Here is a 24,152-nt window from a genome sequence, read left to right as displayed (position 1 = left end):
TACCACTATCCAATTCCAGAATGTTTGCATCACCCTCAAAAAAACACTCAGTGCCCATTGGCAGTCACTCCCATCTCCCCCTCTCCTCAGACTCCAGAACCACTAATTTACTTTCTCTCTCTCTGTGCATTTGCCTACTCTGAACATTCCAGATAATGGAATCACACAATATGGGACATTTTTGTTTGGCCTCTTTCTCTTAGCATATTCTTTTCAAGGTTTTGTCCATGTTGTAGCATGTATCGGGCCTTCATTCTTTTTTGTGGCTAAGTAATATTCCATTGCACATATATGTCAAATTTGTTTATCCATTTTCCAGCTGATGGACACCTGAGTTATTTCCAATTTTTGTCTATTACAAATAATGCTGCCATGAAAGCTCATGTACGGCCAGTTCAGCCCAGTGAGCGTATGTTTTCAGTTCTCTTGGGTGGATACCAGGAGTGGGACTGCTGGGTCATAGGCAAATCTATGTTTAACTTTTTGAGGAACTGCCAGACTGTTTCCCAGAGTCAGTGCATCACTTTACATTGCCATGAGTATATATTTTTTTAAGCAAGAAAAAACATATTCATCGGGCAAATGGATGTGTTTATGCCCTTGAGACATCGCCAGCAATGTTTGGAGCAAGCTGAGAAGCACACTCACTCAGTGCTGTCCGGGAGAACCTTCAGCAATGGTGCACATGTTCCAAATCTGTGCTGCCCAGCATGGTAGCCACCAGCTCTTTGTGGCTGTTGAACACTGGAAAGGTGGCTCCTGTGACTTAAGAACTGAAGTTTTAATTTTATTTAATTTTAACAGTAAGTTAGATCTGCCTTCAGGGGCCTGTGGCTGCTGTGTTGGACAGCCGAGGACCTCCTCTCTCCTGTTGGGTAAAACTCACAGTTCCCAAAAAGGTCACCTTAAAGGTACTGCGAAAGTGGCTCGCCTTTTGGTCTGCACCTCACGGCTCCAAACTAGCTCCTGTCGCGGGCATCACAGAGGAGAAATTCGGAGACTGCGAGGCCTTAAATCAGAACGGCACCACATTGAAATTCAGGAAACTCCCAACTTTTTCAGAGACGTGTTCGGAAAATTGGCCCTTTGTGTGTCTCCTCTATGCTTTCAGCTCACTCAGTTTGAAGAACTGTCTTTATTGTTTAGTTTCTTATTACAAGAGCAATGCATCTTCACCACACAGATGCATGAGGAGAAAACAAACCCAGGTGACTTCTGCTCATACCTTTCTTGGTGTGTGTGTGTGCACGCACGTGTGTGTGTGAGTGTGTGTGAACGCACATACATAAAAAACTTACATTTTAGCTTTGGGGACAGGAGCAAATGTGACACTGGAATTAATCTTGTTCCTTTGTGACAATTCCTCCTCATTCTTCCGTTGATAAGATTTTATTCACCTATTGTGTTCTCACCGGTGCCAGGCTTGTGACAGGGACATCATAAACCCGCTCAGCCCAGTGTGACAAGGTTCTGATGGGGTGAAGGAAGGGAAGAGAAAGCACAGGAGAGGAGAAGGCAATGCGTGAGTTGCTGCGGAAGTCTGCAAGGGGGAAATGACATGTGAGTGGACATCGGAACGGGGAGAACCCATGACGCAGGGACGGGGGTGAGGGGCAATGCAGGCAGAGGGAAGAGCCTGTGCAGAGGCTTCGGACGTGAGTGAGCCAGGTGTGTTCAGGGAAGGGAGACTGCTCCTGTGTGGCTGGAGAGGTAATAGCATGGGTCACGTGTGGCTTATCTGCTTTATTGCCATTTCATTCTCTTATCCCCTGACAAGTCAAATGTCATCCCTGTTTTATAGAGCAGGGAAAGTGCCCATTTATTTATAGGCAGAAAGTGGAAGCTGAGGAGAGAAGTCACTTGCTCAAGGTTGCCCAGCTAGTGAAGGCAGAGCTGCGACTTCTGTTTGGAGAGCCCAAAGCTCAGTCTTGAGTGATGAAGTAGGTCGGAGCCCAACTGTGAAGAGGCTTTTCTGCCGCGCTCAGGAACTGAGAAGCTACCCCCGGGCGGTCCAGCGGGATGCTGGTGTGACCCGATCTATGTTTTAGGAAGATCATTGTGGCAGCGATGCAAAGACAGTTTTGGAGAGAGCTCAACCCATACTGTAAGTAGGTCTTCAATTTACCTGGGACTAAATGACTCAACACATCACATATACACATGCATGTGCGTGCACAAACACACAGCTTCAAAGACAGGGGCCTCTGACAATCCAGAGCTTTTTGTTTCCCTCTCCTTTCCCAAATGAAAATCTACACTAGCAGCCAGAGTTCTGTGTCCATCCCAGACCGCGTGGGAGGAGGGTGGGGTGAAGAGGACAGTGTTCCTTGCTGGAGGACCTGGAACAAATCACTTCTCAGTGACCTCTTCTGCAAAAACGAAATTCTTAGAATTTCCATCTTTAAGTGCCCTTTCCATCTTTAAAACTGTCTGGCTCCTAAGAGCAGTGGGACCTATTAAGGGATTTCACTCTGGCCATACACCATGGTTTGGGAGAACTAATATCATCTTGGACTGGCTGCCCCCAAATTTAGAGCCTCTTAGCATTTCCTGCATGAATCCAGAGATGTGACTTTCTAGGCATCACTAAAGATACAAGAGAATCTTCTTTTGCTCCCAGGCTAGGCCAATAGTAGCAAATAACCTAATTAGGACCTCGCAAGCAGCTTGCCCAGTGAAAGGTAATTTAATTAGAGTCTTATTAGCTGTTATAACTACTTTTTAATGAAGCTTTATTACATTCAACTACGCAGATCCCAGCAATTGTATTAAATGTTGGCAAACGACTCATTAGTCTTTGATTTCACTTCTTTTTTGCATTGTTCCCACCTATCCTGGTATTCAGATGCTGGTAGCTCATTTTTTCTCTTCAAAGCCAGGTGCAACCTTGAAGGCATATTTCCCTTTCTCATCTCATTTCCATTTCTCTGGGATTCCTTGTCTGTTAGAGTTGCACTGGAGTAACATGAAGGGTGGGGAAAGGCTCCCCACTGGCCTTCCACATTCCCTAATATTTCCACCATGAACCACTCCCAAGCCACACGATTTCAATGACTAAAGGTCCCTGGTTGAAGTGCAAATGTTTTGTTAGAGGCAAACATAGAAAACGGTGATTATGAATTAATACCTTAGCGAAGATTAGCTCATCATATTAGCTAATTGGCCAATAAATGAGACTGCAAGAGAGTCACCCCTGGATTGAGTAGTTTTGATAGTTGTTGGTGTGTAAAGCATGGGGGAAAAAAACAAGAGCAATTAGTTTTTACTATGCGCCAGGCACTGGGCTAGATAATTTCATATTTCTTATCCCATTTAATCCTCTTGACAAGCGTGATATGAATGTATTATTATAACTGATTTACAGATGAGAAACAGGAGCACAGAGAGGCTGAGTCAGCTTCAAAGTCACACAGCTAGTAAGAGGAAGAGTGGGGATTTGAAGTCCCGGGATATCAGGCAAAGGCTAGAAGAGCATTGCGGGGCGGGCAGCCTTAGCCTCTAGGGGGCGGTATCAAGTCACTGGGGGTTAAGCACCCCAGGGGATTTACCTGTGGGCAGGTGAACCCCAGGACAGATGACTGAGGGGCACTAAAGACTAACCTGGCAGGGCTTACAGTTTAGCCCCAGCAGGGCTGATCTGTTTGTGTTCTGTCTCTCTTCATCATCAAAGGGCAGTGTGATGTCTCCGTTAAGAGGACAGCAGTTGGCGGCAAGGCTGTCCTAGATTCAGCTCCCGATTCCAGCCCTTTACTTTAGGTGTGACCCTGGGCAAGCTGTTTAAGCCTACTCAGCTGCAATTTTTTTCTCATCTGGGGAAAGGGGTAATACTATCTCCCTTACATTCTTGTGAAAGTTACGAATATGTGGGAAGCTTCCAAACTCAAGGGAAATGCCAGTAAGAGGTGGCTCCTCCACTTCTGAGCAGGTATTGGCAAGCTGTGTGGCTGCAGTGGGGAGGGCCGTGGGTGGCAGGAACTGGATCCACAGGGAAGGGAGATCTGGCCTCAGGTTGGTGGTTCTTAAACTGGAGTGAGTACCTGCATCACCTGGGGAACTCAGAATGCCTGGCTGCACCCCCAGTTCCTGATTCAGGAGGTCTAGGGCATCATCTCCACCAAGTTCCTGGGTGATGTGCACACTGCTGGGCGGGGGACCACACTCAGAGGCCCACTGGGGACGGCCACTCACAGCGGGTGGATCCCTGGGCAGAACAGCCGGAGTCCACCCAAGCCTGGGGGCGAATCAGAGAAGCAGAGGTCTGGCCTCTCTCCTCTTGCCCATATCTCACCCTTCTTCTGTGATTTCTTGAGCTCTGGGGAGCCCGTCCTTGAGAACAGGGGCCAAAAATGTTGGCTTAATTACAAGGCCTTATTTTTTTTTTTTTGCCACGACAGCCCCTGGGCCCACTTGGGGTGAAGGGATGTTAGTGGTTTAAAGGAACCCATTTTGTGGCTGAAAATGCTGATACAATTTGTTCTTCACAGAGAGCAGGGAGGGGTTAGGCTCTGAGTAACAACTTCCAATTAGTCTATTAGCCAGAAATTTTGTATTTTTAGTAAGTTTATCACTTTAACAAGTGGGACAGATAGTCTCAGACAAGCAGAAGTAACAGTGTTTTCCTTCTGTCATTCTTTTTAGCAAGAAGGGGCGACTCACTGGATACTAGTGCGATAATGAATGCGGAAGTGTCTAATATAATGTCTTAACAAATAAAAAATTATAACTTGTTATTATGTTTATTGAATAAATATTTTTTGAGCCCTAATAAAGTGACAGCATGCTTTAGAGCTTCTCTGCATTGACACTATTGACACATTGGGCCAGATCATTCTCTGTCCTGTGCATGGTAGGATGTTTAGCTATATCCCTGACCTTTCCCGGATACCAGTAGTGTACAGCAGTTGTGACAATCAAAATAGTCTCCCGACATGGCCAAATGTCCTCTGGGGGGCAAAATCATCCCTGGTTGTGAAAGCCCACTGCTTTACATGAATAATCTTATTTCATTCTCACAACATCCCAGTGAAGTAGGGGTTTTGGGTTTTTTTTTTTTTTTTTTTTTGTCCCATTTGAGAGAGGAGCAAGGGAAAAGTGGAACAGAGAGGTTAAGCAATTTGGCAAAGACTACCCAGCTAGTAAAGGAGCAGGAGCAGAATCTGAATTGAGGTCTGAAATAATCCAAGGCCTCAGTCTCGGCCACTCCCTTCTCTCCTTTACTGAGGAAACATCTAGGTCTGTCTACAGGTGAATGGATAAAGAAGATGTGGTATACATACACAATGGAATATTACTCAGCCACACAAAAAAATTAAATAATGCCATTCGGAGCAACATAGATGGACCTAGAGATTATCATACTAAGTGAAGTAAGTCAGAGAAAGACAAATATATGACATCACTTACATGTGGATCTAAAAAAATGATACAAATGAACTTATTTACAAAACAGAAATAGACTCACAGATAGAGGAAACAAACTTACGGTTACCAAAGGGGAAAGAGGTGGGGAGAGATAAATTAGGAGCTTGGGATTAACAGATACACATTGATACATAAAAACAGATAGACAACAATGACCTACTGTGTAGCACAGCGAACTATATTCAATACCTTGTAATAACCTACAATGGAAAAGAATCTGAAACATAATATATGTATACATACTTTTATATATATATAACTGAATCGCTTTGCTGTACACCAGAAACTAACACAACGTTGTAAATCAACTATAGTTCAATAAAAAAAAGGGCACATTTAAGAAGATGTAGGGAAGAGACCCTACTTAATCATATGCATCCTGGTGATTGCCTCTGAGAAGAGAGGTGAATGGGATGAGGAGTAGGGGCTTTTACATGTATTTGCAGTATTTTATTTCTTAAGAGAAGAAAGACGATTCGCAGCAAAGCCAGGAACATGCTAACATTTGTTAAATCTGAGTGGAGAAGTCCTGTGTATCAAATTATTTTTGATCCCCCAACCTTTCAATGAGAAGGAATTGACCCCATTTTTATTTCCCCCAAAGACATAGCCCAATCGTGGAATTAGTCACAATCACAATTTATCAGCAGATACTTATTAAATATCTCCTCCAAAGTGGGTAATATATTAGAGGCTTCACATATATTAATAGCTGGTGTTTATGAAATATTTACTAGTATCTGGCACCCAGCTGAGCCCTTCTCATCCATTTCCCTATTTATTCCTCACTCCAATCCTATGAGCAGATGGTTTCAGTCTTGTTTTACAGATGTATTCACTGAGGGTTAGGGAGATGAGCTGCAGAGCCAGGACTTCAGACCTGGATTTGTCTGACTTCAATGTCCCCGTTCTTTCTAGTTCTCTAAGCTGCCAGCCAAACAGAACTCATGATGGGCTAACAAGGATGTCGCGGGGAACGGAAGGGGCCAGTTGTCTTCACTGGATGAGGTGGGTGGGATGACAGGTGGCAGGAAAGGCTTTCCTGAGGTTCTGAGAGCCCCTGGCTGATTTCAGTTCCTGGCTTAGCATCTCCTGGATCTCCCACCCCTGTGGCAGTGGGTCGAAGTTCACCCCTTCCCTGTCCGTTCCTAGATGCTGGTTCCAACACCTCTAGATTTAGTGCGGTCTGAAAATAACCCTGCCTCTCCACCCAGACCAGCAGTTCAAGGTCAGGATTAAATTACGACCCTGATCAACCAACCAGAGCCCGTTGACTGCCTCTCAAAAAAGCCTCCTTCCCCAACAAAATCTGCTCAACAGCCCACCTTCTTGTTTCTTAAAGCAGTGCTCAACTCAATTTTCAATTCGTGAGGCTGGCATCTTCCAGAGCCAATTAGAATTTTGCAACTGAAATGTGGTGCATATTCCATGCCCTTGTCTAAATATAGACTGTCCACTGTGTTCCCTGGATTGGCACAGGCCCCCACAGTTGGGTAGGGCAAGCTTGGATGCCCAGAGGAATCCTTCCTTATTAACTCATCCTTGAGTGCTTCAAACTTGATTGTTTTCCTGGGGGCGGGGGAGTGTTCTATTTTGCTATGGTTTTAAATCGGTACATCAGCCCCAGAGCCTCGAACCACTGACGTGCATCACGGTGGGCCTGGCAGCTGTGTGAAAGATCAAATCCGTTTACACACTGTGGGTGACTGCTTTTTGTTCTCAGATCCTAGATAAAATACACACATTCCAAGGCCGCTGCCTGCTCTGGATCCCCTGATGGATGGGGTGTTGCATTCCAAGGGGGCAGCGTGCTAGCCCTGAACTCTGGGAAGCTGACACCAAATTCATTGGAAGGATGTGAAGCTTTCAAGCCATCTTATCACCTCTGAGGGGAAGCTGACTTGTCACGAAGATGTCTGAAACTTCCCCAGGCAGTGAGGAGCTATCAGCATAGAAAGCGGTTTCTTTAGCTATGCTGAAACACACTTAGCAGGAGTGCAAATTGCTACCCAGAGGGTAATTTGATAATATGTGTCTGAGGTCTTTCACTTGAGTCTACCTTTCGATCCTAACCATTCAAAGTGGATTTTATCCTAAGGAAATCCTAAGGGCAGGTGTACAAAATTAAAGGAAAAATGTATATATAAGAATATTTGTCACAGCTAAAAATTCAAAACAGTTGTACATCAAGAGGGGATGGATTATCAAATATACAAAAAAGCACTTAACTTCATTCACAAAAATTTCACCTGTTAAGTTGCAAAGATCAAAAAGTTCAGTAACTGTTGAGGAATTAATGATCACTCTGAAATGTCAATTTAAGAAATACAAATTGATATAATCTCGATGGAGGAAAATTTGGTAATATCTATAACAATTAGAAAAAATTTACTCAGAATAGCCTACTTCCAACATTTTAATCTTATAATACACAAAATAGTTAAGTATGTATAAGAATATTCACTACAGTATTGTTTGTGATAACAAAAGATTTGAAACAACTTAAATGTCTTTCTACAGTAGTCTGGAAAAAAGAGAAATACTATGTAGCTATTAAAAAGAATGAGGTTGCTCCATTTATATTGAAATGGAAACATCTCTAAGATGAATTATTCAGTGAAAAAAGCAAGGTGCAGAATAGTGTTTATATAATGTCATTTCTACTAAAAAGAACATATAATGGCCATATTACCCAGAGCAATCTACAGATTTAATGCAATCCCTATCAAATTACCTAGGACATTTTTCACAGAACTAGAACAAATAATCCTAAAATTAATACAGTATCACAAAAGACACAGAATTGCCAAAGCAATACTTAGGAAAAAGAATGACGCGACAGGTGTAACCTCCCAGACTTCAGACAATACTACAAAGCTACAGTAATCAAAACAGCATCATATTGGCACAAAAGTACAGACATATGGTTCAAGAGAACACAATAGAGAGCCCAGAAATAAACTCACACACCCGTGGTCATTAATCTTTGATGAAAGAGGCAAGAATATATAATGGAGAAAAGACAGTCTCTTCAACAAGTGGTGTTGGGAAAGCTGGACAGCCACGTGTAAATCAATGAAGTTAGAACACTCTCTCACACCACACACAAAAATAAACTCAGAATGTCTTTGCGACTTAAACATAAGACAGAACACCATAAATCTCCTGGAAGAGAACACAGGCAGTATATCCTCTGATATAAATCGTAGCAATGTTTTCCCAGGTCTATTACCTTCCCAAGGCAATAGAAATAAAAGCAAAATTAAACAAATGGACCTAATCAAACCTATAAGCTTTTGACCAGCAAAAGAAACCATAAATAAAATGAAAAGAAAACCTACGGTCTGGGAGAAAATATTTGCAAACAATGTGACTGACGAGGCCTTAATTTCCAGAATATACAAACAGCTCATACAACTCAATAACAAAAAACAAACTAGTCAAAAAATGGGCAGAACACCTAAACAGATATTTCTCTGAAGAAGACATACAGATGGTCAACAGGCACATGAAAAGATGCTCACTATTGCTAATTATCAGAAACGCAAATCAAAACTACAAAGAGGTATCACCTCACACTGGCCAGAATGGCCATCATTAAAAAGTCCACAAACGATAAATGCTGGAGAGGAGGTAGAGAAATCTGTTAGTGGGAATGTCGTTTGGTGCAGCCACTATGGAAAACAGTACGGAGATTCCTTAAAAAACTAAAAATAGAGCTTCCATATGATCCAGCAATCCCACTTCTGGGCATATATCCGGAGAAAACTCTAATTTGAAAAGATCCATGGTAAAAGCACTGTGATCCAATTTGTATACACATACATGTGTAATAATGTGAAATACGAAATAATACAGAGGTATATTATAAAGATAGTACTCCTCAATTCATTCTACCCCCGAAGGTAACTAAGTTAACAGCTTTAAAAGCAAGATTACAAAACAAACAAACAAACAAACAAAGCATAAATACAAAACAGAAATAGACTCACAGACATAGAATATAAACTTGTGGTTGCCAAAGGGGCGGGGGGGTGGGAAGAGATAGACTGGGATTTTAAAATTGTAGAATAGATAGACAGGATTACTGTGTAGCACAGGAAAATATATACAAGATCTTGTGGTAGTCCACAGAGAAAAAAATGTGACAATGAATATATACATGTTCATGTATAACTGAAAGATTGTGCTCTACATTGGAATTTGACACAACATTGTAAAATGATTATAAATCAATAAAAAATGTTAAAAAAAACCCCCAAGATTACATATTCCTCTATGACTTACCTCTTTCACTCAAATAACATCAACAACCCTCTTACATGGGAGATTAGTAGACACAGATCTAACCTATTTGTTTGAACAACACTTCACATTTTGATATATTTAAAATTTCTTATTTAGTACAATTGAACATAATCAGGTTAAACCTAAGTACCAAGTATTTCTTGCCCCAGTGACTCCATTTCCAGGAATCTGTCCTGAATATGTGGGTACAGACTCATACACAGGAGTACTCACTGCAACATTGTTTGTTGTAGTTAAAAAAAGAAAAACCCAAAATAACCTAAAGGTCAATTGACTGGGAAACTGGTAAATAAAATAGGATACTCCATTAATGGACTGCTAAACAGCCACGAAAAGGAAAGGAGTAACTCTATACATTCTGACAGAGAACTATGTCCAAGATTTGCTGTTGAGGGTAAAATGTAACCTCCACCATGGTATTTATAAAATGATACTATTTGTAAAAATAAACAAGGAGGAAACACATACATACACACTCAAATATATACACATACACAAATATATATATGGATGCTTACAAATTAACAGAATATTTCTGGAACCATACGCAAGCTGGTTTACTATGCTTCTGGGGAAAAAGACAAAGTGCTGGATAGAGGTGGACCTGGGGTCTGATGTGGGCAGAAGAATATTTCCTTTTTTTTTCCTTCCTTCTGATTTAAATAAAAGTCTATGCATTATTTTTAAATAAACTAGATTTAAAAATTTGCTACAAGTAATTATGCAAAACAGTTACAAAGCCTGATGGCACAGTCCAAATTCTCTGTGGTCCTAAGAGAATACAGTTTGAAAGAAAAAACTATAGAAAACCTCATGTCTTAAAGGACACCTATCTCTATAATGTCCTAAGTCAGGGTTCTTATTCTGAGGTTAGAGGGTCCCTGAACTTAGACGGGAAAAAATTACCTTTTTTTTTTTCTTTAAATTAAACTGTGGCTGAAAGTTAGCATTTTTTTTCAGCAGGAATGAAGGCAACAAGCCATGGAAGAATTAGCAGGCTCTGTCAGCCACAGAAATCAGATTTATGATATTACACTACATTCGTTGCAGATATTTTGAAATATTTCCACTTGTCACTACTTAAAATTATAGTAGTTATTTATTTGACTTGATGCTAGATTTTGTTTATTTAATGTCAATAAAGAAGAACATTGTTTTCCTCTACAATAAATTTGTTTTTCAACAATGTAGTAACTATTTCAGTATAATTGATTTTCTTTGAAGTCCCATGTCTCTTATTTTATATATCTTTTGTGAGAAGGTGCTTCACCAGATTGCCAAAGGGGCTCAGGCAACAAAAAAGTCCAAGAACCCTTGTTTTAAGATAAATTCTGAAGGGTTGGGGACACAGAGTCACAAATGACACTGTGAGGGTGGATCTGGAAGCAGGGAGGGGCCCCTACACTTTCTCTTGATGCCAGGGAGCGACTCATGGCCTGAATATATAAATCAAAGATGTAATTTTTTTTTTTTTTTTTGGTTCCAGTTCGTGGCATCCCCTCCACCCCCACCAGCTGCCTCCCTGGATCTCTGCCTGGCCCTGTGCAGGTGGTGTGAGCCCTGGGGCCCATGCCTGCGAATGACAGTGATCCTGGCTTGCCCTTGGTCCTATTTTAACCTCCTTCTGGGGCACGGCCAGGGTGCTGAGCTCAGCCTCTAAGCGATGCACATTAGCTTGGCAGGAAACTATCTTAAAAGACGAATTTTAAAAAGTGTGCAAAGCCAAACCCCAAATGCATCCCAGCTCCAGGGGAGCAAGACGCTGTGGGCAGAAACCCCTGGAAAAAGTTCACTGGAGCTCTGTGAGGAATGGCCCATGTGTTTGGACGTTCTGTTTCTGAACATTTCGGCCTGAGCTGTTGACTGGTGTGACTTTGATGGAGCACTTTGTGTGCTCACACCAGAGAGGGACACTTGAGTGTTCAAAGGGGGCTCACATGTGCTGCCCCTGGCTGTGGTCACAAGTGTGCTGCTGACAGAGTCCTGCCAGTGGGGACGGTGCCCTGGGCTGGCCTATGCTCTGTCATGCCAGGAGCAGGGTGATGGGTGGGTGAAGATGTCCCTGCCCTAGAGTCATTCCCCCCGGACAAGTCCCTGAGACACAGCTCATTTTTCTTCTCCTTTCCCAAATCTTATTTCTGCCCATCCTTCTTTCCGGCTTCTCTTCATTCTGGAGAATCATTCAGATCACGCTGACTGTCTTGTGCTGAAATGGACACCCTCTTTCATTCACTCACTCACTAATTTTTTAGGGTCAGCTAGCCATGGATTCAGATCCCAGCTCAGTCACTCACTTGTGCAACTCGGGTGAAATAACTGAATGAAGACATGAACATTTCCAACCAACTTTTACATTAACTCCTGTAAATGTGAAAAACACAAAAAAACGCACATGCAAAGTTGTCTTTCCTCTTAAATTAATGTTCACTTCATTCATCATTAATCTTTCTTTGGACTTTTGAGGCTGTGGGAGCCAGACTCCCTCCCTCTCCCCTTCTCTGGCTCCTCAGTGAAACCAAGGCACTGCTGGATGTTCCACTGTAAACACTCTTACTCTGGGAGTTAAAATATCAAGGCACTGCTATCATTCAAATTGAGACACTTTTGAGAAGAAGAGGTGACAGACATAACTGGATCTGGGCTCAGGCAGACTGGGATGTCTGGTCACTACATCACCCACAGACAGACTCGGCCAGTCTTTGGAGCGTCAGCAGAGCTGGGTACCTCCACTTTTTTGGGAAATGCTTTGGTGTTAAAGAAATCAAAGTAGACTTCATGGGAAAAGTCAGAATGCTGGCCTTCCTTCCATTTATTTTAGGGCTATGCGCGTCAGGGTGAATTTAGAATTACATTTGGAGGTGGGAGCAGCATTCACGTCCCAACACCTCGGGTCTCTCTAAAGTCCTAATCTGTCCCTGTTGTCAAGTTACAGGAATTGTTTCCTCCTCTTGTACTTACGTGGGGACCAACTTTGACCATATCCTTCCCAGAGGTGAGAGGGAGGTGACAAGAGCTGGGAAGGTGAGCGGGAAGTGGGGACCGACTGGCCATGGACAGGTCTCCCCCAGGGGCGGGTGGAATGGCAACCTTTTATAAAGAACGAAGACGCCGTCCAATTTTCAAGCTAGTACTTTGTGCCTTCACCCATCTAATCTTTCTTCACTGGCCTCAGGACCAGGTCCCTAACGGCATTTTGGTTTTCACAGAAGCCGTAACGATGGTCTCCTTTCAATGTGCTTGCGGTATTTTCGAGGAATGGGACAAGTCACTTCACCTTTTAGCCCGTTTCCTCAGTTATGAAACACCAATACCTATCTGACGGGCTACTGGCAGGTGCAAATGGTAGATGAAGTCTGGAACGTACTGTACAAATCGTAGCTGCAGCTGCCATTTTTATTGGGGGTCTCGTAGGTACACATGTCTGGGCAGGGAGGACAAGAAGATGAGTCAAACCCGGGCCCTTTCCTCCAGAGATCTGCAGCCCGGGAACACTGCTGAAGACATGTGTATCAGTCCTAAACCCCGTGAACAGATGTGACCTGCGCCATACACAAGGTGTAAAGGCAGTGATCACTGCCAGGGAAAGGGGTGGGGACCAGGAAAGACTTCCACCGGGAGTCTACGGCGGTCTTGGACTTGGACATTCAGAGGGCACGGGAAGAGCATTCCTGCCAGAGGGAACAATATGAGCAAACACACAGGGGAAGGAAAAATACAAGGAGCATCCGCGGAAATGACAAATGATTTGAGATAGAGGAAGCTTCAGCACCCGTGTTAGGCAAAGAGGAAAGATGAGGTCACTGCTTACAAGGCGTTCACACATAAGTCCATCAGTCACGAGGTTGCTGGAGAGCCAGCCCTGCAGTGTTTGGGATGGACCACGGGCACTTACGTAGCCTCAGGGCTCCTTTGTTCCTGGGACCCTCCAAGGCCCTGGAGGGAGGGACCCCAGCATGTTTCCTGGTGGTATGATTTTGTAAAGTTTTCACAGGTGAGACCTATTACCTGCCACTGGTTAGGATGACTATTTCCACTCCAACTTCCCTGTGTTGTATTTCCATTCATGGGGATGTTTGCAGAGGGGTCATGGGCACTTTTGGGAATTAGCCAAGAGATGGGTTAAGATACATTTCATCCGGGTTCTGGTGAACATACACATAGAGTGTGCAGTTTTCCTGTGTAGCTAGATTATTACAAGCAAGAGTTACCGCAAAGTGGGAAAACAGCTTCTAGAAATACTCTCTCTTGTCCACAAGACCAGCCTTGTGACATTGAAAGGTAGGGCCAGAGGCTGATCCAAGATAGGAGAGCCCTAGGGTGCCGAGACCACACGTATGTGGTGTGGAGGTGAATCGAGTTCTGAAATGTATGCAGCCAGAAGTTAAGCTGGGGAAAAGACTTCTAAATTTTATGTGTTTAACCCCACAGCCCAAATTCAGTAAAAACCTTAAAAAGGTATATGGCATTACCAAGAATAAGTTGTGAAGCTGAAAATAGTCTAAAGTAGCCATAATAAAAAAGAAATTTTGACTTAGCTTGCTAGGGAAAAGACCCAGTTATTTTTAAATTCTTTATGTCCTCACTGGGATCCGGTGCCTCTTGGTTACTGAGTTATAAGCAGCCACTTGCCCTTCCTTTGCGCCTTCTCAGAGAAGACTCTGATTTCCCCGGGTCCTCTTTGGGCTTCCATAAGTCAGGACTCACAGCCCTACACCTAGGGCACCCCGGGTAATGAACTCTTTAGCCTTATCTCATTGTCTAGATGTGAATCCAGATTCCTTCACTCATCAGCTGGGTGGACTGAGGCAAATCCCTCAGTCTGTCTGAACTTCAGTTTCCTCATCTGTAAAATGGGGACAATAGCATCCACTTTGGGAGCCTCAGGAGAGGGGGAAAATGAGAGAAGGCAAAGAAAGCACCCCTAGCCCGGTGTAAGCGTGGCACACGGCAAGACCTAATAAATGGCAGCTGTGAGTATTATTGTCAGGTGTAGTTAAGGAGCACGGAGACTGCGGAATCTGTCTGCAGAAATGGGAGAAGGCAATTTTCCAGTGGGGTCTGGCAGCCATCCGTTATTTTTACGAGCCACACACATACTCGGGTAAAGGCATCTCCTGCATTGCAGATCTTAATGGGCCTATCTGTGATGACACGGAGCTACACACAAACTCACCGGCCATTTCTGTGGTCTGTTTTGCCCCAGGAGGACTAAGGGCATCCACAAACGGCCCCCTGTTCTGTCACATCTGACAAGCATGACCCTTCACACATCACGCTTTCCCCTCCCCGCCCCTCTGCCTCGGGCCTTGGAATCTCATGGCAGAGCTGAGGCAAATTCATTTATCTATCACCTCTCCTCCTCCCCCTGCCTTCCTGCTTTCTCCCACAAATATTTATCGTGTCTAACCATCATGGTGTCATGATTCCAAGACTAAGAGACTCATAGTAAAGTCTCAAAAAATTTTTGGTGGGGACGGACATAGGGTTACCAACTTTTTACTTTGCCAAGTAGAACATTGCGCGCGCACACACACATGCAATGACTATCACCACCACTTATTTACCATCATTCCATTAAAGAAATGTTATTTCAGTTTCCCAAAATAGTCAGGACATGGTCTTTAGGATAAAAGAACAGTCAGTTATATTGAATATATTTGGAAAAACACAGAATTTTCCTAACGTTTTGCTCATTTTGTCATGAGCCAGTAAAAATTTTATTACCCATAGGAACCAGACCTCAGACGAATGTCTGGAGGCACTGTGGTAACAACAAGAATAATAGAACAAATGTTTATTGAGTGCCAAATGTGGAGTCTTACAGACTTTACCATCTACCAGCTGTGTGACCTTGGACAACTTACTGAACCTCTCTGAACTCTAGACACAAGGTGAGGGGAGGATGCTTGCTCTGCAGAGGGGCGGTGGGGAGTACGAGCGGTACAGAACGTTCAGTGTTGAGCAGTGTACTTGCTACGTTGAAGAGCTGCTTCCACAGTGCTCATTCTCTCCTTTTCCAGGGAGGCTCTAGGTGGAAGCATTTACTTTCCCTCCTAACAACCTTCTGCCTTCCTCCATGTGGACTGACCTGGGGCACTGGGTGGGACTGGGGAGGCTTAACCAACCTTTCTTGGTTCTCCTCGGGGTGTTTGTTCCAGGGGTTCCCAGGCATGGGGAGAACTGGTGCTGTGCTGGTGGCATAACCAGGGGGGAACTTGTTAAAAACTGAGATTCATGGCCTCATCACGAGAGACTTTGATACAGTAAATGTGCACAGGAGCCCAAGAATCCATGCTTTTGAAAACTGTGCCCTGCCAGATGTTTCTAATGAGCACCTGGGTTTGCAGATGGTCGTGGCTCCTGGCTTCTGGGTTGGGACATTTTGACTACTCAGCTTCTAAGAGTGCCTGTCATTCCAAGCATGGTGTCCTGTGAGCCCTGATGAATGCGGTCTGAGGAATCTCCTGGTTGTGTCTCACTGGCATCTCAGTAAATGATACTTCCATCACCCGGTACCTCAGGGGTATTCCACATACACCTTTCTCCCACTAGCCCCCCTCTATCATAACCGACACATCCCCAGGGCCTTGAATCTGTCTGCTTCTCCCCACCTCCACGGCTACTAGTCTGATCTAAATTACCGCCAGTTCTCACTGGCACCGTGTCCTCTTAACTGCCCCAGCTTTGGTCTGTGCTCCATACAGTGGCCTGAGTTGTCTTTTAAACACATAATTCAGATTGTATCCCTTGTCTGCTTCAAACCCTTCAGTAGTGGCCAGTGCAATTTAAGATAAAATCTAAACTCCTTAATGTGGCCTAAAAGTCCCTGCATGGTCTGGCCTCTGCCCACACCTCCAGCCTTGACTTGCACCTGCCTCCCCGCTGTTCCCCATCCGCTGCCGCCTCAGGACATTCAGGTGTGCTGCTCCTTCCACCTGGAGCCCTCCTCTTCTATCTGCCCCCTCCACTGAAGTAACTCCTCCAAACTGCTCAGAGTTCTGCCTAAACACCGCGCAGGGACCCTGTGATATACTGATCCCTGGCATATGCTTCTAAATTGCAGCTCACCCCTTTTCTTCAAGTCACTCATCACAACCGGCATTCATGTTTATTTGCATGCGTGTGTTTTTCAAATTACCTGTGTTCCCCACTGGAACTAAATAAGAACATGGAACACAGCTGCTTTGCTCACCACTATGTCTCCAGCACCATGCCTGGCCCTAGCAGGCTTCCGATAAACACATACTTATTCAGTGAATGAATGATTGCATGAATGAATGGATGATTAAAATAGCGGAGCCAGGTCCCTAGATGAAGGGCAAGGTCTCACCCTTTCTTTCCGGTTGGGGTGACTAAATGTGCAACCTCGAGAGACCCATATTGTACACGGTGCAGGAGGAGCTGGAATTTGAACGACCTTCCCTGACATTTTACGAGTGACTCTTCAGGGGTGGGGAATGGAAGAAAAACAGAGTTTTGTAACAGAAGTAGAATAATCAGCTTTTCACAAGGTGTTTCTGGGGTTCCTAGAGAACATTTGCTTTGAGAGCAGGTTGGGACCAGAAAGCAAAAAGGTCAGACATCTCCTTTGTGCAGTGGATCGGGTAAGTGCCTGTTTTGATAGATCTGGATTCAATTCTTGTCTCTATTATTTACTTGCTGTGTGACCTTGGGCAAGAAGTCGAACCTCTTTGAGCTTGGGGATATTCATCTGTCAAGAGGGTACAATTACTCTCTGCTGTCAGGGTAGCTGTGAGGATTAGTGAGATAATGTCTGCAGAGAGCCTAGTGGAATGTCTGCCACATAGTATGTGCTCGGTGATAATATAATCTTACTAGGCTGCAAGCCTCCTGCAGGCAGGGGCCACGTTTGCTTTGGCTCAACAATGGTTAGTACGATGCCTAGCACACAGTAGGTGCTTTAGGAAGTCTTCATTAATGATTTCATAAAGGCGAAATGTATCTTCCTTCAGTAGGATTTTCATCTTCTGGGAAGGATTCCCTATGTGTAAAATTTCTTCTATGTGTAAAATTGAGTAAACCAATTGCTTTCCTTGTGAGCAACTCAAATCCCTGTGTTTTGAAACCTCAGAACCGGAGGATTAGTGTGTGGGTGTTCATGGGGGTAGCTCTGTCCTGAGTCATCTCTGAGACCCTCGCCCTCCCTTGCGCTCTTGTGTGGAAATTCATCAGCCTGCATTTGAGTGAGAGGACCAGAGAAACTCATCAGCAGAGAGAGGGATTCCTATTTGGTACCAGTACTATAGAGAGCACAACTGTGTCTTTGAAATTGACCTTCATTTATTTGCAGGGGAAAGCAGTTAGTTCAATAATGGCTTCCTGGTGCCTTTCAGCATTTTAAAAGGTGGAAGAAAGATCTGGAGCGAGGCGAGGTTCCAGTGTTTTCTAAACAACACACTAAACCCAGCTACCAGTTGGCTGCCCAACACTTCCTGCTACCCACACCCCTACCCCCATCTGTCCTTCTGATGAAACACACATCCCTCAACAGCCCAGCCACTTCTCAAGACCCTGCCCAGGCCTTCCCCAGGCGGGTGGGAGTTGGCCTTCTGTATAATGCCAGGCAGCTGAAGATTGCTTGGACACCCTGCACATGGCCCGTTGGGTGGAAATGCTGCTATATTATATTCCAGTTATTTCCTGTCCCTCCGTGGCCTGATTCCACGAGCTGAATAAAGAGGTCCTTGTTTGGTGGATCCGTCCCTGCTCCTGAGTAAGTGAGAGCTGGTCCCTGGCCCAACGTGGGCTGAGGCCACGGGGAAAGGGTGAGGAAGAGATAGGCAGGGTGCTTCAGGTGGGGAGGCCCTGCAGGAGATGAGAGGCCTGGCTCTGTAGGCAGCCCAGCGTCGCTCCCAAAAATAAAAATAAGGGAGGAAGGAAAACAAATGGGGCCCCTGACCAGGAGCCTGTAGAGGGCAAGGCTATTTTCCCTCCTGATCCCAACCCTTCTCTCCCACGGAGAACACAAACACAGGGATAGAATCGCATGCCATCCAGGCACCTGCCCGTCTATCACCAACTGGAAGTTACTCCTACTTGGGCTTCTCTGTTTGCCAACCGCTGTCTTCCCCCAGATCTGCTTTCTCCCCTTCTGAGTGAAAAGCCTTTCATGGAAAATTTAGAATTTGGAAACAGCTTCAGATTCCAAAGGCGTTACTGTTCTGCATCCCGCCACTTACACTTGGGTGTTATTTGAACTCAGAGGAAGTACAAGCCCGCATCTCCATTTTGCTTGGATGCTCTAAGAATGTGTTACTTAAGCAACTTTTCTGTTTCAAACTCTTGAGTAACTTTCAAAGTCCATCCCAAACTCACGGCCTGGAGTCCATATTCCTTGTCTGCCAAGGGTGGGGCTTCCAGGGGAGAAGCATGTGCACCAAGTCGGCTCAGGGACGGTACACTGGAGATCTCCGGGAGATAACAGCATGGTTGGTCACAAAGTTTTTACGGCAGGGAGAAGAGAAACAAGCTCTGATAGCATCAGAGTGGCAAGAACGTCTTACTTTCTATGGCGTGGAAGCCAAGCACATGAGATGTTAGGGAGATAAGGTCTCAGAAAGGCACAGACAGGAAGGCAGGGAAGTGGAAAGAGTGTAAGTGAGAAGAAGCCGAGGGTGGACTTGAAGAGCGAGACCCAGAGAGAAGCCACATCATCCTGTACCACCACGTGGCCAGGGAAGGACCAACCTGGGCAGCGTTTAAAGACCCTGGTGTCCAGAAGGCTGGAGCCTGAAGCGAGCTGAGAGATCCTCTGGCCAGTGCTTCCCAAAGCCTGGTGTGGATCACCCCTTCAGAACTGCCTGGCGGGTTGGTTAGACACGCGATTTCTGGGATTCCTCTGATTTGCTAAATTGGATTCTCTGTACGTTAGGTCTTAGAAGCTGAATTTTTTTTATCGAGTTCCACAAGTGATTCTGATCCCTATCAAAGTTTGAGAGCCCTTGATCTAGTCCAACCCTCTCATTCTTTGGAAGTGACATCTGAAGCCCCGAAAGGCACAGCAACACACCTGGGGTCACAGGGCTAACTGCCGGCAAAGCTCACATGGAAACTCTACTGCTCCTGACCCTCAGGGCAGTGCTCTTTGCATTTCGACATGCTGGCAGCCTCCTCACCTGTTGGGAGCGGTCTCCCTTGCTTCCTAAAGTGAAAGCCTGCACCTCTGATACATTCCTGCGTCCTGCTGGGGCCTTGTCCTTCCTGAGAATGCTCTGGTCACAGCCTCTGCAGGCTGAGGATCAGGGCAAGAAGTAAGAAAGGAGAAAGAGCTAGTTCCCTCTGGGCCTTTAGTAACAGGCATGGGATTGGCAAGAGAATAGAGTAGGAGAAAACACAGTTAAAGCTGTGAGGTGATTGTGGTTTGGTTTGTAGCACCAAGAGCTAACTTTCATTGAGCATTTGCTGTGTACCAGACACTGTGTTAAGTCCTCTTATGCACTAGCGTAAACCCCATGGAGCAAAGAGTAATTAGCCTTATAATGCAGATGAAGAAACTGAGGCTCACAGAGAAGCCATCATTTGCCCAAGGTCACATGGCTAATTAGTGGCCAAATGACCTCCATGTTCAACCATGATCTTTTTATGATCCAATGCAGTGTGAACTGTCATCCACTTTAACCCGACAAGCCTGCAAAAGGACTCAGAGACCCTGGGAAAGAAAAGAAAGCTTCTGTGCAGTGGGATGTGATCACTATTGGGGGTAGAGCTTCAATCTCTCTCCACCTAACACACTGAAAATATTTCTGAAAGACATTAGCTCGCAAGCTGGCCTTAGAAATGACAACATGGAGGGTAGGTTAAACAGCTTTTTTTTTTTTTTTTAATCATTTTAAAACAGAACCCCCTGATATCACTTTGCCCTCTTTCCATCTATTTCTCTTGGATGCAGTGTGTCTTTCGGATTTTTGTTACTTGAGAGATCTGGTTATATTCAGTTCTAACTGAGCCCCTAAGGTGAGTGCAGGCATCAGTGGTCCATGTCGTGTAGTAGCCATTGCCTCTTTTGATATCACAGCACATGTCTCTGCCATGATCACCTCCCTCCATTCATTTTCTAGAGTGTCCCTCAGGGACAAAAAAAAAAAAAAAAATCCAAGCAGATCATGCCTCAGACAAGAGACAAGTGTTTCCTGAGCCATGTGGACAGCTTGTCACAGGACCTCCCCTAGGTTTACCGCCTAACCAAACCTCAGCTTTGTTCTTAGAAGAAGTCAGGTAACCTTTTCAACCACTCAGTAAGACCCCCAAACAGAAGAAGGGGGGCACATTTTCATAGGACAGTAAGGGCTTAATTTCAGATTAGCAGGATTTGGTGTCTGACAGCAGAAGGTGAGGGGCAAGTATAATTTAATTCTGGGCATTCTATAAATCACCAGAGTTAGGAAGATTTTGGAGTGAAAACTGAGAATGTGTGACTCTCTGGCCATCTTCCTTCTCTTTTAAATCTCAAGCTTTAGATCAAAGACTGGTTGGGACTGTGAGGCTGTAAAATCCTCTGATTAAGTCATAATAAAGAGAGTGCACTGGGGTGATAGCAAGTGGTGAAGGGAAGAGGGGGAGGACGCAGTCTCTGCAAGGCTCCTGAGGGGCGTGGGTCTCTGCAAGAGCCCTGGAAATGCTGAATGAAAACTGCCTTTCTGTGTACGAGCTGCCTCCCTGCTTCCCAAATGCCGCGTCTGTGGTAACTACAAACTATTTTGTATGCTGCATTAGTGACGCTGCCTTAGCCGGCACGTCATTACTACTGAAATAATGTTGGTGTGATGCTCAAGTCCAGTGTCCTGTTTAATTATTAAACTGAGGCTGTTGAGTGAGTCATTCCACATACCAGATTTTCCTCCTGTGGTTCTATTCAAGTGACTCGTACCTTAGTGCGTTCTACTAACACCTTAGTTTGTTCTTAGCCAGATACCCAATCTGCAAAGCCTTTGCAGAGTAAACAATATTCTCCAACCTCCAAACACACACAGACTGCATTAAAAAAAAAAAAAAGCAACCCACAAAAAACTTTATAGTAAGCTCATCAGTAAACCCAAGATCTGAAAATGCCCAGCTCCCCTCTGCCAGTCCCCGACTTACCAAGCGGTAGAGCGATGAAGAAGGGTAGCCAACACAAGATGAACATGCCGACCACAATGCCCAAGGTCTTGGCTGCTTTCTTTTCCCGGGAGAACTTAAAAAGTTTGACAGCTATGGAACTCCTGGGGTTGTGGCCCTTGGCCTTGGTACTGCTGAGGGTGTCCTCGTGAAAGTTCTTTGAGTGGATCCTCAAGGTCAGCTCCTTGGAGTTGGACATCTCCTTCATGACTCCAGCCTCCAGGTTCTTGGTGGTCCTCTTGGCGACAATGTAGACACGGCAGTACATGACCAGAATGACCGCCAGAGGGATGTAGAAGGAGCCCAGGGAAGAGAAGAGCGCGTAGAAGGGTTCTTCAGTGACCCCACATTCCTTGTCATCGTTGGGCGCCGGCTCCTTCCACCCAAGAAGAGGCCCAATGGAGATGACTGTGGACAAGACCCAGACACTGAGGAGCGCCAAGATGGCCTTCCTCCTGGTGACCAGTGTGGGGTACTGCAGAGAGTAGCGCACCCCGATGTAGCGGTCAATGGAGATGGCACACAGGCTCAGGATGGAGGCTGTGCAGCACAGGACGTCCACGGCGGCCCAAATGTCACAGAAGATCCGGCCCAGCACCCAGTAGCCCAGCACCTCCAGGGCCGCGGAGAAGGGCAGCACGGTGAAGCTTAGCAGCAGGTCAGCGATGGCCAGGTTGACAATGAAGTAGTTGGTGGGCGTCCGCAGGTGACGGTTGCAGGCCACAGACAAGATGACTAGGATGTTGCCCACGATGGCAAAGAGGATGAAGGCGCCCAGCACCAGGCCCACAGAGATGGCCCTGGTGATGTCCAGCTGGGGCAGTGTGGAGTTGCTCGAGGTCTGGTTGGGGCCAGTGAAGTTGGCATTTTTCAACTCTCCCCAGTGGGCAGGTGCTGATGTGTTGTGGCCGGTGTCCAGATCGGGATTCATTTTAGAGTCCGCCCTCCATAGCCAGGGAGGTGACAGGGCTCGGAAGGGCTGCGGAGAAGGCGGCTCAGCTGCCCTGAAACTTTGCTCCCCGCGTGGTCTTCTTCCCAGAGGCTCCCTCCTGGAGAGGAGTCATCTCCCCGGGCAGCCCAGCCCGGCCCGGCAGCACGTCTCCTGCCGGCACCGACTGCTCGCTCGCCTGACAGAGGGAGGAGGAGGAGGAGAGAGGGGACGAGGCGGCAGCTCCAAGTTTAATGGTCCACGTCAGGCGCGCCGGGCCGGGCTCGCGGGCAGCGGCGGGGAGGAGCGGGCGGCGGGGCGAGGGGCGCCGGGCTGTGCCGGGGCCGCGGCGGGTCTGCGGGCAGCGGCGCCTCTGCCCAGCCAGCGCCGAGGAGGGTCTGCTTTCAATGAGCCGCCTCTGGGCTGACTGCACGGCGGTGACATCAGGCGGGGGAGCCCGGCGCCCTGACTCCGCGCGGCACTAGGGGGCAATGCGGGTCCAGCGAACACGCCCGCAGCCCCGACGCCGCCACTCTGCTCGGGCCCCAGGCCGGCCGCGCCCCCGCCGCCCCCAGGGCAAGTCGGTTCGGCAGGGGAAGGCGCGGGGTGGGCGAGGGGGTGGAGGGCGGAGGAGCCACCTGAGCGTGGGGATCCCCCTGTCCCCTTTCCTGAGGTGGCCCGCTGGGATTCTTTGCCTTCCTATTCACTCTGCATTTTCAAAAGTGGGGTGGGGGTGCTTGCCTTTAATGAGGGGCGCCAGGAGTCCGCACTCAGATTTACGGGGTTGTGCAACTTGTGTGGCACCTAAAAGAGGAAGAATTACAAGGTTAGGCAGGTGAGAGGGACGTGACTCAGATCTGAGAACCGCCCTCTTACCTCCTCGTGAAACCCCTCTGGCCTCATAATAAAACTCAGAGACTTCTGGTCACTCATTCACTCACTCACTCACTCACTCACTCACTCACTCCGACACTCATTCATTCAACAGATTAACTGGATACCCACCGTCTGCCTGGGGTTCTGTTCTAAGCGCCGTGGATATAGCAGTTGAACCAGGTAGACAAAGACTCTTGGCCTCTGGGAGCTTACATTCTAGTGGGAGGGGACTGACAAATAAGTAGGCAAATTCTGAGGTGTGTCCTGTGCTGACAGGTGTAACAGAGACAATAAAGCAAGGACAGGGAAATGGAACGGTGTGGGGAGGCATTTGAAATTTTATATGGGTGCTTGGGATGTCACTGAGGTGATGTTTTAAGATCTGAAAGAAATCAGGAACAAACTGGGTTATCTGGGGGTGGGAGTGGGGGTGGCAGTGGGATAAGAAACCTCCAAGCATATGGGAAGTGACTTGGGGAATCTGGCTTATTTGTTAATCCCC

General features: G+C 46.0%; 1 protein-coding gene across 3 annotated transcripts in view; it reads right to left on the bottom strand.

Moving 5' to 3' along the window:
- Window positions 1-24,152, bottom strand: part of LOC123615445 (alpha-1B adrenergic receptor) — a 389,400-nt gene that overhangs the window by 26,454 nt on the left and 338,794 nt on the right. For all 3 annotated transcript variants that reach the window (XM_074361023.1, XM_074361021.1, XM_074361022.1), the window contains one exon: window positions 21,829-23,578. In XM_074361023.1, coding sequence (XP_074217124.1) covers window positions 21,829-22,777 — 949 coding nt within the window. In that variant the 5' untranslated portion in view covers window positions 22,778-23,578. The remainder of the gene's footprint in view (window positions 1-21,828; window positions 23,579-24,152) is intronic.

Source organism: Camelus bactrianus, chromosome 3 (assembly GCF_048773025.1).
Source record: "Camelus bactrianus isolate YW-2024 breed Bactrian camel chromosome 3, ASM4877302v1, whole genome shotgun sequence".
Classification (NCBI taxonomy): Eukaryota; Metazoa; Chordata; class Mammalia; order Artiodactyla; family Camelidae; genus Camelus; species Camelus bactrianus.
The sequence above is the reverse complement of the archived record's forward strand: the minus strand, read 5'-3'. Positions and strand labels throughout refer to the sequence as shown.